We start from the raw sequence: 15,609 nt of genomic DNA on the forward strand, positions 1-15,609 counted from the left end.
TCTAGTTGACTCTGCTTTGAGCAGAGTGACTGGACTAGAGTGTTGTCAGAGGTCCCTTTGTCCTCAATCCATTCCATGCTTTTTGATATCAAGTTCAAAGTGAATCCTTTCCACCATAATCAGTCCTTAGTTTTATGAAAGAAAATAATTTTTAGGAATCAAACATAGGTGCTCAAAAAATGTTGAACCTGAGCCTTCAAAAATCAACTACCGAGTTCCACAGAAAAACAAAAATCATTGATTTTATAGATGCTGTGGTTTTCTACAGGACTTTTTACAGTAAAACAGATGCAGGATAGGGAAATAAAGACGTAATTTTATACTGACGTAATTTTATACTGAATAAAACTCACCTTCAAATGTTATGTTCTACTTTAAGTATGCAAGTATTACTGCAGCGAATCCATTTAATTTATCACTGAGAGGAATACACCAATACGCACAAAATACTCAAACCATAGCGGAGCCAACAAGTGACAAAATTGCCATTCTGTTCTCCCATAAAATGGAACAATATACAATGCTGAACAGCTCATCACAGTAAAGGATGAACATATAAAAACAGTTCTAGGTCTGCTATTGGTGAACAGAATTGTCATAGGCATAGAAAAGTGCTACAGTCAGGTTGCAGTGTTGCAGCTGTGACTAGGGATTAGACTAACATAAGCAAAATCTTAAAAATTGAAATCTTCCTGAACACTCTCTCAGTAACAGGCTGCTTGCTGCCTGCCTTTTTTTTTTCTTTTCTTTCTTTTTAATTTAGGTAGGTACACATAGAACATCAGAATGATGCAGCCGTTCCAACTGCTTCCCCCTACAAGTTGCTTACATGAACTGAAACAATTTGACTTCAACAATCCGTTTGTACTTAAGATGGTCTGAAAAGAAATTCTCAGGATTTTCCCTGCCTAGTATGTAATCTATTCCACATTAAAAACTTCTGTATCTAACACATTAAGAAGACAGGAATCACATCAGTATGTTCAAGTCCAAACGTATGGTCAAGCACAACTGACAATAACATTAATTTAGAATGTGACAAGCACCAATCCTGACAGAGTTCAAGAAGTGTTTTGACAATACTCTCGGGCACATGGTTTGACTCTTGGGGATGGTCCTGTGCAGGGCCAGGAATTGGACTCGATGATCCTTGTGGGTCCCTTCCAACTCAGTATATTCTGTGGTTCTGTGAAATATTATGCAGTCAATGCATTTTCCTCACTAAGTGTAAGAGGTTGATTTATCTGCAAAACTGATGTACCAGGAAATGTCATTAAAAACAAGAAATACAACAAATAATTTACCTCATATAGACATTTTAAAAAGGTGGCACTATGAAATATTTTCCAAGGAAGAAACTTGGTTAGGTTTACAAACAATACTAATGAACAAGGCCAGATATAGTCTGAGCCCCTCTCTTCCCTTGCCCAAACCCAATGAACACTGTCACATTAATGCTTTATACCACAAAAATGAACTGACAGGACTAGCATTATCTACTGATACACTTCCATTTTGTGTGGCTATTGACATGGCTTGCCTTTGCCTTCCTGTTCCTAGTGGGATGAGATGGGCCTTAGGGAAATTTTTTAAAATCACATTGTAAGTAGAAATAGAAAAGAAAAATTTAAAAGAACGATGCTTTTGGAGCAGTGGAGTTCTACTCGAATTCCCTTTCTTAAATGAAGCAATTCCCAAATTCACAGGTTTACTTTTTATCTGAAGCTCACAGATGAAATATCTAACATAATTATATAGAAATTATTAAATCTATACAACAAATAATAATGTTTTAATGCTATCTGCAGAAAACTACAACTAAAGAAAAATGCAAAAACATGCAAATTAAGCAACTTAATTTCAAGTAAAGGGTTGAAACCTTCTTCAGCTAATTTCAAATGAAGAGTAGATTCCTAGTGAGAGTTCTTAAATGGGGAACAGAAGAACAGATGGACATACACTTTTCCCAATTCCCAATTTATATCCGATTTCCCAACCATCATGATTAGAGGATAAATGTTAGAACCCTTCTACTGGAAAGAAACAAACTTGGAGAATAAAAAAAGAGTTACTCAAAGCTCTTAACCCAGCATGTTGTCATTGACCCATTGGATAACATGAAAAAAAAGGGTAACAGCTGAGACTCTGAAGCAATTAAGGCTGAGTTAACTGATCCAGAAAATTTTAATTGACAAGTATGATTTAGAATTACAAAAGAAAGGCATAAGGTGAGTTCAATTTCTATGAAAAAAGCAAACCAAAGAAAACTCCAAAATATTAAACTCCCATCATTTAGCAAATTCCTACCGTATATACAAAAGTTCAGACTTATTTACCATTGCTTTATGAAATCCTGTTTTGTGCTATAAACAATACCTCTTTCTAACATAAGATACAGAAAAATTCAATTAGGGAGGAGGGAAAAAAAGGAAGAGAAAGTGACATCTGATAAAATTATGGATCTACCAAGCACTGATAGGTACAAAAAGGATCAATGCAGTTTCCACTTCTTAATTAACATACACCTGAAGAATAAGATGTAGATCAAGAATTTCTGCACAACTGTAGTTTGCAACTGCAGAGAAGGACAGCTATTTCTTTTAAAATCCACATTGATAGTATCGAAATCAGCACAAGCCAGTAGAGCAAAACATGTTGCTCTCATATGTATATGATCATCCCTCACATCCCCTTTAGAAGGCAGAACACTGGATGAAACCAAATTCCTACCTGTGAGCCAAGATGCACATAGGCGACTCGGATGTCCGCTTCTGGGTTTGTCAGTGAAATCTATAGTCAAGGAGGGGTAGGAGGAGAAGAATGAAAAGCCAGAGTATAACACAGCTGCATTAATTACTTCATCTTCAGTGCAGTTTGCACTGTTTTTATCTTACAGCAGCCATGAAGTGCCACTGCTCATTCTGCACTTCCATTGTTAATCTACAGTCTTAAAATTGAAAAGACCCACACATTAGTTCAGAGTTAACCTGACTAGAGTGGAATGGACTATTGGGTCAGAAGTTCTCTCAATGGCATTACAAACACTGACTGATCCTGTCACCTTCCAAATCTGTTACTCATTCAGCAGCAGTGAAGTACTATAATGAAGCATGAAAAAGTTCTTGATTAAATGAAATCAAGTCTGAACAGTGAAGAGTGGGAGGCATTGTACTAGATGGCCTTTTCTGACCACCACCAGCACCTCCCTGCCTCCATCAGACTGAATTTCTAAGGTCTGTCTGGTAGTCCTATCAGCACTGTACTAATACTGTTCCTATGATTAAAACACATTATCTTCTTTCATCTTGATGCAATATACTCACAATAATTTATTATTTGTTTGGTAGCTCTGATCTAAATAGATGTACATCATAGTTCCCAGTTGTACTCAATCTTGTTTCTACCTCGAGACAGAATCCAGTCATAACCTTTCGTACTAAGTTACCAAACTGGACGCGGTTGGCATGTAAATAGTGGCTGGGGGAGAGTAATAATGTGTATGAAATATATTGGCAGTTATAATTTTTATCCCTTTTACAGGACTTGGTAAGCAAGATGACAACAGGTATCCTTAGTCTCTTAGGCATTCATGGTCTGCTTTCCTGTATGTCAACATACATCACTCTAAAATTTTTACATAGAAAACTAGATTTCAGGGGTCATTGCACCTTCAAGATAAAAATTGCTAGGGATAGGAAGAAATGCTAAACAGAGTAACAACATGAATGATAATTTGTGACATGGTTAGAATGTGTTAAAGAAAAAGAATTTAGTAGGAAGTGAGGAAACTCATGCACTTGTCAGAAACTGCTCAGCATTGAGTATTATGAATTTGCATCTCCCAGAGCATCTCCCATGTAGCTTTTTGTTTCCAGTCAGCATATCAAGCTTGAATGTGATTAAATATTTAATATTTGTGCTCTATAGGACTTAAGAATCTATGCAAATATTATGTCAGAATGCATTAATTTCAGAAGGGAACAGAAGAGCCATGTTGTAATTTGTGTCATTTCAGTGTTGCAAGGAAGCTGGAATAATTCTTCTTGTGTAAAAACACCAGTTACTTCAACAAAAAAAAATTGCACTTCTTTGTCGTCTGTTTAGATGTTTTGGCCATGATAATCTAAGTTTCACTGTTGACAGATAGACTTAGTGCTTCTAAACTACAGTGAAAACCAAGCTATATTTGAATGTGCAGAAGAAGGGAAAATGGGGCACTTTATACTGCATGCCAAATAGAATGATAATCAGAACAACTTCCGTGTTAGAGAAATAAAATTAAGCTGCATTCCAGTGCCTAAAAACTTATCACAACTAGCATGTCTTAGGGGGTCAAAACTATCAGGCAATCTTAACAACACATACTACCACCCACTCCACCTTTAATAAGGTAAACTGGGGGGGCGGGGGGGAGCACACCTGTAATCCCTCATCCAGTTCTGGGCCCCTCACTACAAGAAAGACACTGAGCTGCTGGAGCATGTCCTAAGTAACAATAGAACAAAAGGAAATGGCTTCATGTTGTGCCAGGGAAGTTTTAGGCTAGATATTAAAAAAAAAAAAAAATTCTTCACCAAAAGGGTTGTGAAGCACTGGAAAAAGCTGCCCAGGGAAGCGATCAAGTCACCATCCCTCGAAGTGGTTAAAAGACATGTTGTGGTACTTAGTGACATGGTTTACTGGTGGACTTGGCAGTAGTGGTTTAACGGTTGGACTCTATGATCTTAACAGCCTGTTCTGGCCTGAATTATTCTATAACTTTATGATTCAATATATTTTCTTTATCCTTATGGTTTATTAATTTAAAACACTTTTTTTTTGTAGTTGTTGAGGATACATTAGCAATTCTTAATAACAAATTTTTTAGGTCTTTCTAAGTTCAAACCAAAAGTATCAGACTAACAATGGCCAATCTGATTTGCTTTTCTTAAACTGAGGTTTTGATTTAATATTGAACAGCCATGGCATACACAGCACAGTCTGCTGACCATTTTTCTTTTCTGCAGCCAAAGATTCTCCTATGGAAATAAATCTGTTGTACTAGTAGGAATAAGAAGATGACTAAAATACTATTATATTTGAGGAAGAACACAGTGTACATTTCCTGATCCAAGTAGAAAAGACAGACATAACCAGGCTGTAATTAAATTTGTTCATAGCTGAATAGCTGTGTCCACAGTAATTTTGATCAGGGACAGAATTTAAGATACTGCTTTGCATAGAGGTAACATATACAAACATACATGGTCCTTGAAAAAACCCTCCCACAGTAAAAAACTAAACAAAACAGAGAACAAGAAGACTCCAGACTAGTAAAAAGCCTCAGGTAAAATGCTATTTGTTTTGGTTTTAAACAGTATTGAGTGTCCTCAGATTACTGACATTTAAAAAACTTGTCATCCTAGAAAAGTTACCTTGCAGGAGCTGAGGAACAAATTACCATACCTTTAAGTCCAGTGTGGTTTTTTTTGTTTGTTATTTGTTTTTATACTATGTTGTTAAAGTAAAGAAGACAAGACAGTTGGAGACAAAATGGTTCAATTTCTTCTTGTTATAAATTTTTTGGATAGCGCGTCACTAAAACAAGAATAGTTTAGACAAACTACATATCTCATTGCTTTAATGTAATAGAGAACAGGGAAAGAATGAAGGAGTTTGTCACTGAAATAGACAATTTGCATTCCCCTGATCATGGAGATCTGACACTGTCTACAGTTGTGCAAGTGCACCTAGTCTGTGCACAGAGAGGGCAAAAATACAACTTCATTTAGCCACCAAGCCCAAGACACGCTAGCCTCCTGTTTTCGTCTCACTGCCCCACCCCTCACAATGGGAGAAATTTCTTGGAGACGGTCCTCCTCAGCAAAATGCTGTCTGCATTAATAAGAATGGAACATACTATATCCATTCACTGCAACCAGCAGGATACTATGTGATTTTTTTATAATTTTAATATATTAATGTAGGTTTGGAGGTAAAAGCATAAGCTAATTTAATTAAAAACAAACAAGTAAACAAATCCAAACAACAAACCAAAAACCAAGCAACACACCAAAAAACCCCAAACGACGCAGTACCACTGAGATTTCTAATCGTAAAAACATCCCAAAGGGAAATCAAAAGTCTTTTCAGAATTGCCTCATGTACGAAAAGGAAGATAAACAAAAAAAGCAAAACCAGAAAGCAGGTAGGCATCTGACCTCCTGATAACACACCTGCATCATGTTGCCCAGCCCTAACAATCTTTGTAGTGGTATGTTTCAGGAAGATAGCAAACGTGTCTTTCAGAGAGTAAGCTTCATTATCATAGCAGCAGACTCCAATGCAAGTCAACAGAAACATCTTCAACTGTCTAGTTTTACATGGCTAAAAAAAAATTAATAAACTCAATGTCTCAAATGGAGAACTCTTGGAATTATCAGCCCATGACTTAGCACAATGAGGAAGCACAAGAAAAAGGCTGCCAAATCAAAGAGCTCTCTTCAACATTTCTTTAGGTTGTTTTCATTGGATCCTTGCATACTAGGTAGCATTGCTACAAACCTGCAACTCAATTTTAGTATTTCTCTTCTCTTGTACTTTTGAAGTTCAACTTCTGTAACAACATACTAGGTGTGCATCAAGCTACTACTTTCAGTGACAGCATGCATGGTGTTGTCAAAAGACACATCACAGAACAACTTCAATATAAAAATCATAATTTGCATCTATTATGACCCACCCCTGAAGATGAAGGTAATGGCAGTTCTTGTTAATACATCCCTTGGGGCAGATTAGAGCAATACAGCACTGAATGATTGGTGTTTTATAAATATATATATATGTATATATGGTTTATTTTAGAACAATTAGCAACAGAAAGGATGTATGTGGTCAGTCTGGTTATTATTATCTATAGTATTATAACAATATAGAAGTATAAAAATACCACTTAAGAAAATATATAAGGAAAAGAAAGAAAAAAAGAGAAAGAAAGGATAAGAGTTGATAGCAGAGAGGAAAGATAATCCCCACCCACTCGGCAACAAGACTTGATTGCTGCAATTTAGATGTCTGTTGGTCAAAGTGATGGTCACAGTCTTGATCTGTCAGGACTGGGGGAAGCCCACGAAACACAAAGTTCAATGAGTTAACATATGTTCAGGTTCAGGTGGTAATGCCCAGGTACCTCTCCTGTTACAGCACTGTGGATCATGTATAGTCCTTTGGAAGAAAGCCCCAGAAATGAGTCTGGGGGTCTTGGATGGTTTATGACCCTTTCTAAGACATGACCATTGTTTCTCACGCCAGCTTAGTTGAGCCGGTTATGCCCCATCAGAAGGGATGAATACCTTCAGGCCCATGTGGGAATGCTCCAATACCTCCCCCTGAGGGCAGTTTTATTCCTGAGCCAATTCGGTAAGGGAGGACATTGTTTCAGGGAGGCAAGATAAAAAGCATTATCCCACATCCACAGGATCTGTTTATCAGCCTTCTCCCTTATCTGGCTCAAAATCCAGCTTGTTGCTGAACAAAGGTTAGTTTGTCATGGTCATCCTCAGTGGTGGGTGTGCACCTCCTCTGTTTTACACAGATCGGAGGTTTCACCACCACACACAAAAACTCTCCTCCTCCCCCTCAGTTGGAAGGTGGAACCCCGGCCTCAGCAAAGCACCTGCTGCTTTTGTAGATGGCTGATTGTTTGAGTCATTAACCATTAACATTTCAGTCTCTCACAGCATACCCCAACATTTCCATTATGAACTAGAGGAAAACTAACAGTGATTTAATTTTTTATTAGAAATACCATCCTAACTTCACCTCTTAAAGTTTTGTATAGCTATAGCCTAACCAGTAAGAAAAACGCTTTTGACAAAACAACTACTAAAAGTTGTTCTGGTGGAATATTTAACTGAATAAAAATTTCTGCAACAAACAGATAAAATAAAATGTAACAAAATGACCATAATTTAAGTTTAGAGTTCTTGGTCTGCATATCATATTAATCAAGTTTCTTACATTATTTGGTTTGTTAATATTAGATTCTTGTAAGAATAAGTTCAGACAATAATCTGTAGTGATCTTAAACAAAAATAACAGCTTCAAACATAAATTTTCTCTGCCATTTCTACTCTGCATTTACTATATCATCATACAAAGTAGTTTACTTCATGTAAAGGTCTTATCATAATAAATTTAATTACTTGGATTGTAAAACTTAACGATGATACAGAATATAATAAACAGCTTCAGAGGGCGTGACATATACTAAAAGAGAATACAGCATAAAAGTGTAGAATCTGCATCAGCTACACAAGGACATTTGAGTGCTCATTGAATTATTTCCAGCAAACTTGATATTGAATATAAAGAAAATGTTTTTTCTAGAAAAGCACTTGAAACTATGCATCAGTATGCAAAACTACTTCATTATTTTCAAAAATTTAATGTTAGCATAAAAATAAAACTAAAATTAACAATATTAGTTTCTTCATTTGAGACTAAACACTTATTTAAAATATTTAAACAGGTGGCATTAAAAAAACCATGTATTTCTACAGGTTATTGATAGTAGACAGCTGTCACTGCTTGGCACAAACCAAATATATTATGTCCAGACTTAGGAGAAGAAGAATGAATGTAACTGAATATGTCCTTTTTGAAGAAACTAAAAATTAAAAGAGAGATTAACAGGTTTTGAAAGTAATAAAAATTCAAGAGTGTGAAGTATCCATAGTGTTATTATTAGATGCCAGGTTAAGAACAGTTCTACAACAGAACAGGAAAAGAAACAGACAGGCCCCTCCTGATACCACTTTTCTTTTTCTAATGAAATTCTTTTTGTGTGTAGAAGAAAGTAATATACTTCTGAATTTACTGCCACCTGTAGATAGCCTGCTGTCACAATTAGGCATGTTTTAAACCAACGTAATGGAGTAAGATAACCCTAAAGAAGCTATTCTGTCCAGTGATTCTGAACAGAAGCAACACTTCATCAAGATTTTGAATCACAAGTTAACACAAAGAATGGCAAGATATTGGTATAATCAATAAATCATGCAAAAAGGGAATTGAAATTTAATTAAAGGTAATTTGTCTTCTCTAGGAAAGGAGATAAGAAGTTCTCTCTGCAAATTAGAAGGTCACTTAAAAAACATTGACAGAACACAGATACAGATTTTTTTAGCTTTACAGTAAGGAAGATCAGAACAAAAATATGAGCTTTTAAATCACAGTGTTGTGAATTTGTACCCAAAAATCATGTCTAAGAGCTTTCATTAAAAAATTAGAGTGACTATAGTTAGATCAGCATGGAGCACTGTTAAATTAATCTAACCTAATGAAAACAGCAGCATTGCCACAAGAAAATAAATTAGAGATGAAGCAAAGAGCATTAATGCAGGGAAGTGCTGAGGAAGACAGTCTGCAGTATTAACTGTTGCGGCAGAAATGTGACAATGCTACAACAGGACTCCATCTCATCGCTTCATCACCCAGTAGATCACAAGGAACTCAAGAGATTTCTAGCAACATCTTGCTGCTTTCATAGTAACACCACTCCTGATGTATTATGCAGACTTCAGTAACCAGTCCCATAGGAGTCAGCAGGGAATTTTACTCTACAAATGGGATGAGAGCAGACACAACCATTTTACTACCACTCCTTCTTATTCCTCCTGCTACTTTCATGTAACTTCCTCAAAAATAATTTCCTTCATGTGCTGTAGAATCCCACTTCAAAGCTCCTTTACTTGCAAGCAAACTGAGGGCAAAACCATCCTGTTGACAGTGGAAGCTATCTGATAACAGGCTCCCTCTGAAGAAGTAACCTAGTAGGCCAACTTCCTCCCTGACCCAAGAGCCAGCCCACCAAGCCTTTGCCTGCACACAGCTGTGTGCCTTTCTCCTTGCCAACTGAGTGCTGTCTCCAGCAACCACTTTGCCAGTGCCATCTGTTTCATGTCAGAGAGACATGAAACTCACGAAGGTTTAGGCAGCCAGCCTTAATGTGCTTCTTCACCGTTCCAGAACATGCCAAACACAAGTGTTTTGTGGATGTAAGAAGTCTGTTTTCTAGATATTAAAAAAAAAAAAAAGTTCTTGTGATTTTATTCCAATTCAGTTCTAACACTGGTTCTTTACTTCATCACCCACCATATTTTAATTAATACTAGTTAATTAATATTTTGTGACATTAGTAGATACTGCTTTTCTTATGCAAAAGAATTTTCAGAGCAAAACATCAAAATTTTTATCTGCAATGGAGCATATCTTACATCATGTACCAGAAGCGGTTTACATAAAATAATTAAAAAAAAAAAAAGAACATTTAGACATGCATAATTTAAAGGAACCTGGAGATAACTGTGTCACACAGCTGTTGACATGGGCTTAAAGCAATAAATTAACAATCTGAGAAAAAGTACACAATGAGGTTGAGATACAAACCAGTAATGTCAAATATCCCTCTGCTCACTTCTTGATTGTCAGCTACTTCTGTACTCAGTTTTAAAATGAGCAAAACGTATCAAATCAGAAACATTTTCACTTCTCAAAAGAGCCAAGATAATAATATAAAATTTATAAAATAACCAAACTATCAAAAATTACCTAATTGCCACAGTCCTTCCTTTGAAACTAGGCAATTTTGTGTCTCTGGAATAGGTCATGTTCCACAAACAAATAACATGAGGCTGAACACTTCATGAAGCTGCTGTTTGTATTTATACCGAGGCCCATGAGACTTGCTTTAAGCATATGTGAATTACAATGGGATGGCAGGAGCAGGGCTTGTGCATGAGCCATACTCTACTGCTTCCCTGTACCCACACTGTGTTAAAAACGTGCTCTCAAAAGAAAAGCTTTATTTTATTAATAATGATACATAATTTATAACAGACAAACAAAAGGAGCAGAATAGGGAAACTTGCATGCAGATTACCATTATAACACATTAATAAATTCAGAGCCCTGAAACCAAATTGGTTACAAAGCAACAGCAGAAAGAACTACTGACCAAGAAAGGAATCATTTTGCTCCTTAGGTTTTTTTATTATTTTTGGTTTGTAATGCTATAAGTTATGCCTTTAAGTATCAATGTGACTTCCTTTCAGTTTGCTTGCTACTTTTACTGTCCTCCCTGTGGGCATTTCTCATAGCCCTTCTGCTGCACAGCGTAACAATTGAATGTTTGATTTTGTGCCAAGAATATTTACTGATGGGCCATACTTTTGCAAAATCTCTCTTTTCACAGAAGCCTTACCTTGCCTTTTAGAACAACCCACATCGTTTTTATTCAGAACTTTAGAGTTCAGACTTTTATGATTTTAAGCAGATGATGAAATGTAAGACAACTTTTTTGGAAAGTTCAGATTAATTTTGCTACCCACAATGTATCAATAAACAAAGAAACAATCGTATGTCCATCCATATTTTCACTCATATAGCTGCTAAGATACTGCATTTTATTATTACACAAAATTTTCTATGAAATTCTTTTCAACAGAACATTTGTATTATAGGAGTTTTTTTCATTACTTTCAAGACTAAATAAATTACTTTTATTCACATGCAGGTTAACCCTCCCATTCTAATTACACACAAAAATAATTATGTTTTTTCATGACCACACAGTGTCCATGTGCATATTAAATTTTACCATTATCACACTTCTTGTTTACCTTTTCCAATGTTATCAGCACTACTATACCCCAAAATGCCCACTAGAGTTAGAGGTTCTAATGGAAAAAATTCATATTTCATACTATATTATATATTTCACCTTTGACTTCAAATTTCATTTGTTACTTCAAAACAGACATCCCATTTCAGCTGTAGTCTTTATGTCTTTATTTTCAGCACTTGAGAATGCATGATGTTATTTTGCATCCTTTCATTGTTAAGTAAATTGTCTGCATTAAGGCTTTCTTACCTATATGTCCAGTTTACAACTTCATTTGGCATAACTTCAAATTATTACATCTTCTTCCTACCTTCCTGATATTTTGGAGCAAGATGCTTTTAACTGCAATATATATTTTATTGAGAAAAACTTGAAAAATGATGAAGTCGTCATTTGTAACAAGATGCAGTTCAATTTAAAAAAACAGGAATTCCTTGATAAGTTTTCTTACTATCTCACCAGTGATATATTATCATGGCTGATTATACTCAAAGAATCTTACCTCATGTCTACTTTTGCCATTAGAGTCCATTAGAAAGGAGAAATGTTATTCCTGTGAATATTTTTTTCAGATTAAGGTTATTCTCAAATTACCTAAGAAATTATTTTTTTTTAAATATCCTTTTAGCATCTAAAGTACAGATAATTTCAATAGATTTGAGACTGAGAGACATCTTATAAACAGACTACCAATTTTGGAATAGATAATTTAAAATATCTCAAAATACTTTTTGACACATTTTACATCAGCATGTTACATCTGATTTAGCAACTTCAGTTCCCCATCCTACTCTAGAAAAAAAGATTAACCAGAGATGCCATTTTAAGATTTTGTTGTCCTGTGTTCTGGTTGACTTTGGTGACCATATCCAGCCTTTAAGAAGCTGGTAATGCGTTTCATAAATTACATTATCTGTTCAGATACTATAACACTCAACTAACAGTTACTCTAAGCCTAAATCTATATTTCAAAAGCTTTTTAGAAAAACACATTCTTTCACCAGAGCTCTATAATGGTAAGTTAGAGTGCTTCTGTGGCAACCGTACACATATATATCATGAGAAGTACTTACATATTCCTGATACAGACTTCTCCCTCTAGGAAGAAGGAAGACTTACTGAAGGCTTTTTCATTACTGATGAAGTAAATAAAGTTTGTTGGTTGTTTTATTGTGTTGGGTTTTTTTTCTTTTTAGTTGGTTCTATAATTTCATACAAATATTATTACAAGCCAAAAAAAACCAGAAAAACAAATTCAGATGATACTACTCCCAATTTACTTTACATGCAACTGCATTCCTTTGGTGAGGCTTGCATAGGATAAGTGACCTAAACTACAAGCAAAGTCATTATTACAGAAAAGAACAACTTACTTTTGAAATAAATCCACTCAGAAGAAAGATAACAGAGTGCAAAGCTACATATATTTGCATAACTCTGCCTAGAAGAGATGAACAGCTAGCATCATGTACTCTGCTCTTTCTATGACCTCTCGTACACAATTCAGCATCAGTTTTGAGCAGCCTGAGAAGCCAAAAAATACATACATTCTCAGCCAATTAATACTTGGTTGGCCAGCCTGTAGGCAACAAAAAATAACATATGGTATGCTATAAACCTACATTTATACCAGGCTTGTATTTTTTAGCATTAAAGCAATGATGCAAAATTATAGGGTTTTAATTTCTCCCAAAATAGACAATGACTAGATGAGAATCATCGTTCCTTTTGTGAGAACTTGCTGCAGTGTAGGCTGCTGGCTGCAGAGACTGCAGCTGCTGGCCACTCTGAACTAATTACTGCCACAGTAAGGAGCACTTACCTAAAGCCAGTGGAAGGGAAATGTGAGGTACAGGGAAGACTGGAAGTTTGGATAACAACTCTGGTTGTATTTAACAGTAAATATGAAGCTTAATATCTCTGAGCTATCAAAGGTAGTTTGATTAAAAGATACTTTTAAGGATCTGAGCAATTTTTTTTAAGTCAGGGAAAGTTAATAGGGATGCTGCAGATGCCCCAGAGAAAGAGGGCAATCTGTCCCACCAGGACACAAAGTCGCCCTCCTAATACATGCCCATCTGACTGCTGTTATGTGGAGCAGCAAAGACTGTATAAGCCTGCTAACTAGGTTAATCACCCAGCCTCTCGAGTCTTTTAACCTATACCTGTTTTCCATTTTATATTTGGAGGCTGAAAATGAAAGGGGTATGAACAATCTACTGTGTTAAAAACATCTTTAACAGTACTACAGAATTTGTTTTAACAATCTCCTAGAAATTATTCAGAACTACGCAACAATTAAAATGCATGAGATTACTACTTAATAGTATCCTGTACCTTTGCAGCTTTAAATTAGCTAGACGATCTTCACAAATATAATCACTGAACTTTTAATTGAATTTTTTATTAATTTCCAGAAATGACACTTTTATAATTAGGGCTGTCACATTAAGACTGTATGCCACCAACCTAAAATGCTTTGAAAGGAAGGGCAATCATCTTAAAGTGTTAAAGTACACATTAAACATCATTTATAGGGATAATAGTACTGTATTTTTCCTCATAAGGATTTTCTTCTTCCTTATTACATGAAGTGCCCTTTATTCTGTATGTTAGACGAACAATAGAACCCTGATGTAATGATTTTAAAAATCATAGATGGTTTATAAACCTAAGTTCATTATATCTCTTCAGTCAACCACATGAAGTATCTCTGTTATAATGAAAGAATACGTTCAGATTATTGATCTCTAAACCACTAGGTAAGATCATCTGTGACAAAGTTCAGGAGAATATTAATGACTAACTTTTATCCCATATAAGGGAATTTCAAGACATTTCAGTTGAGAAGTATTTTTGTTTTAAAATTTCAGTGAGAAGTGTCATCCTTAAGAAACCTCAGTTATAACTGAAGTTTTGATAATAAGACACACTGCAGTGGGTGAGCAATTGACTCATGGGTCATGCACAGAGGGTAATAGTGAATAGAGTGACATCAGACCGGTGACCTGTCACTAGTGGGGTTCCTCAGGGCTCCATCTTAGGCCCTGTGCTCTTCAGCATCTTCGTAAATGACTTGGATGCAGGACTAGAAAGGATACTAAGCAAGTTTGCAGATGACACAAAACTGGGAGGAGCTGTTGACTCCCTTGAAGGCAGAGAGGCCCTGCAGCGAGACCTCGACAAATTAGAGGACTGGGCAATCACCAAGCATATGAAGTGTAACAGGGGGAAGTACTGGATTCTGCACCTGGGATGGGGCAACCCTGGATGTTCATACAGACTGGGGAATCGAGATGCTGGAATGCAGTGCCATGGAAAGGGACCTGGGAGTCCCGGTTGACGGCAAGTTAAATATGAGTCAGCAGTGCCCTGGCAGCCAGGAGGGCCAACCATGTCCTGGGGAGCATCAAGAAAAGCATCGCCAGCCAGTCAAGGGAGGGGATTTTCCTGCTCACCTTGAATACTGTGTGCAGTTTTGGGCAACACAATATAAAACAGACATTAAGTTACTAGAGAGCATCCAAAGATGTTACTAGAGAGCATCACCATGAAGATGGTGAAGTGCCTTGAGGGGAAGCCGCATGAGGAGTGGCTGAGGTCACTTGGTCTGTTCAGCCTGGAGAAGAAGAGACTGAGGGGAAACCTCATTGTGGTCTTCCATATCCTCATGAGGAGAAGTCGAGGGGCAGGTTCCAACCTCTTCACTCTCATGACCAGTGACAGGACCCGAGGAAATGGCATGAAGCTGAGTCAGGGGAGGTTTAGGTTAGATACCAGGAGAAGGTTCTTCACTGAGAGGGTGGTTGGGCACTGGATCAGGTTCCCCAAGGAAGTGGTCACAGCACCAAGCCTGAAAGAGTTTAAGAAGCGTTTGGATAATACTCTCAGGCACATGGTGTGATTCGTAGGGATAGTCCTGTGTAGGGCCAGGAGCTGGACTCAAT

The 15,609-nt window shown here is 36.5% G+C and overlaps 1 protein-coding gene across 13 annotated transcripts in view; it reads right to left on the reverse strand.

Annotated features, from left to right (window-relative positions):
- The window catches only part of PPFIA2 (PTPRF interacting protein alpha 2), a 321,853-nt gene that overhangs the window by 276,641 nt on the left and 29,603 nt on the right, over nt 1-15,609 (reverse strand). For 7 of the 13 annotated variants that reach the window (XM_017804349.1, XM_017804348.1, XM_017804344.1 and 4 more), the window contains exon 3: nt 2,731-2,790. The exons of the other annotated variants lie outside the window; for them this stretch is intronic. In XM_017804349.1, the coding sequence (XP_017659838.1) occupies nt 2,731-2,790 (60 nt within the window). The remainder of the gene's footprint in view (nt 1-2,730; nt 2,791-15,609) is intronic. 13 annotated transcript variants of the gene reach the window in all.

The sequence above is a fragment of the Lepidothrix coronata genome, unplaced genomic scaffold, assembly GCF_001604755.1.
Source record: "Lepidothrix coronata isolate B3197 unplaced genomic scaffold, Lepidothrix_coronata-1.0 Scaffold9, whole genome shotgun sequence".
Lineage (NCBI taxonomy): Eukaryota > Metazoa > Chordata > Aves > Passeriformes > Pipridae > Lepidothrix > Lepidothrix coronata.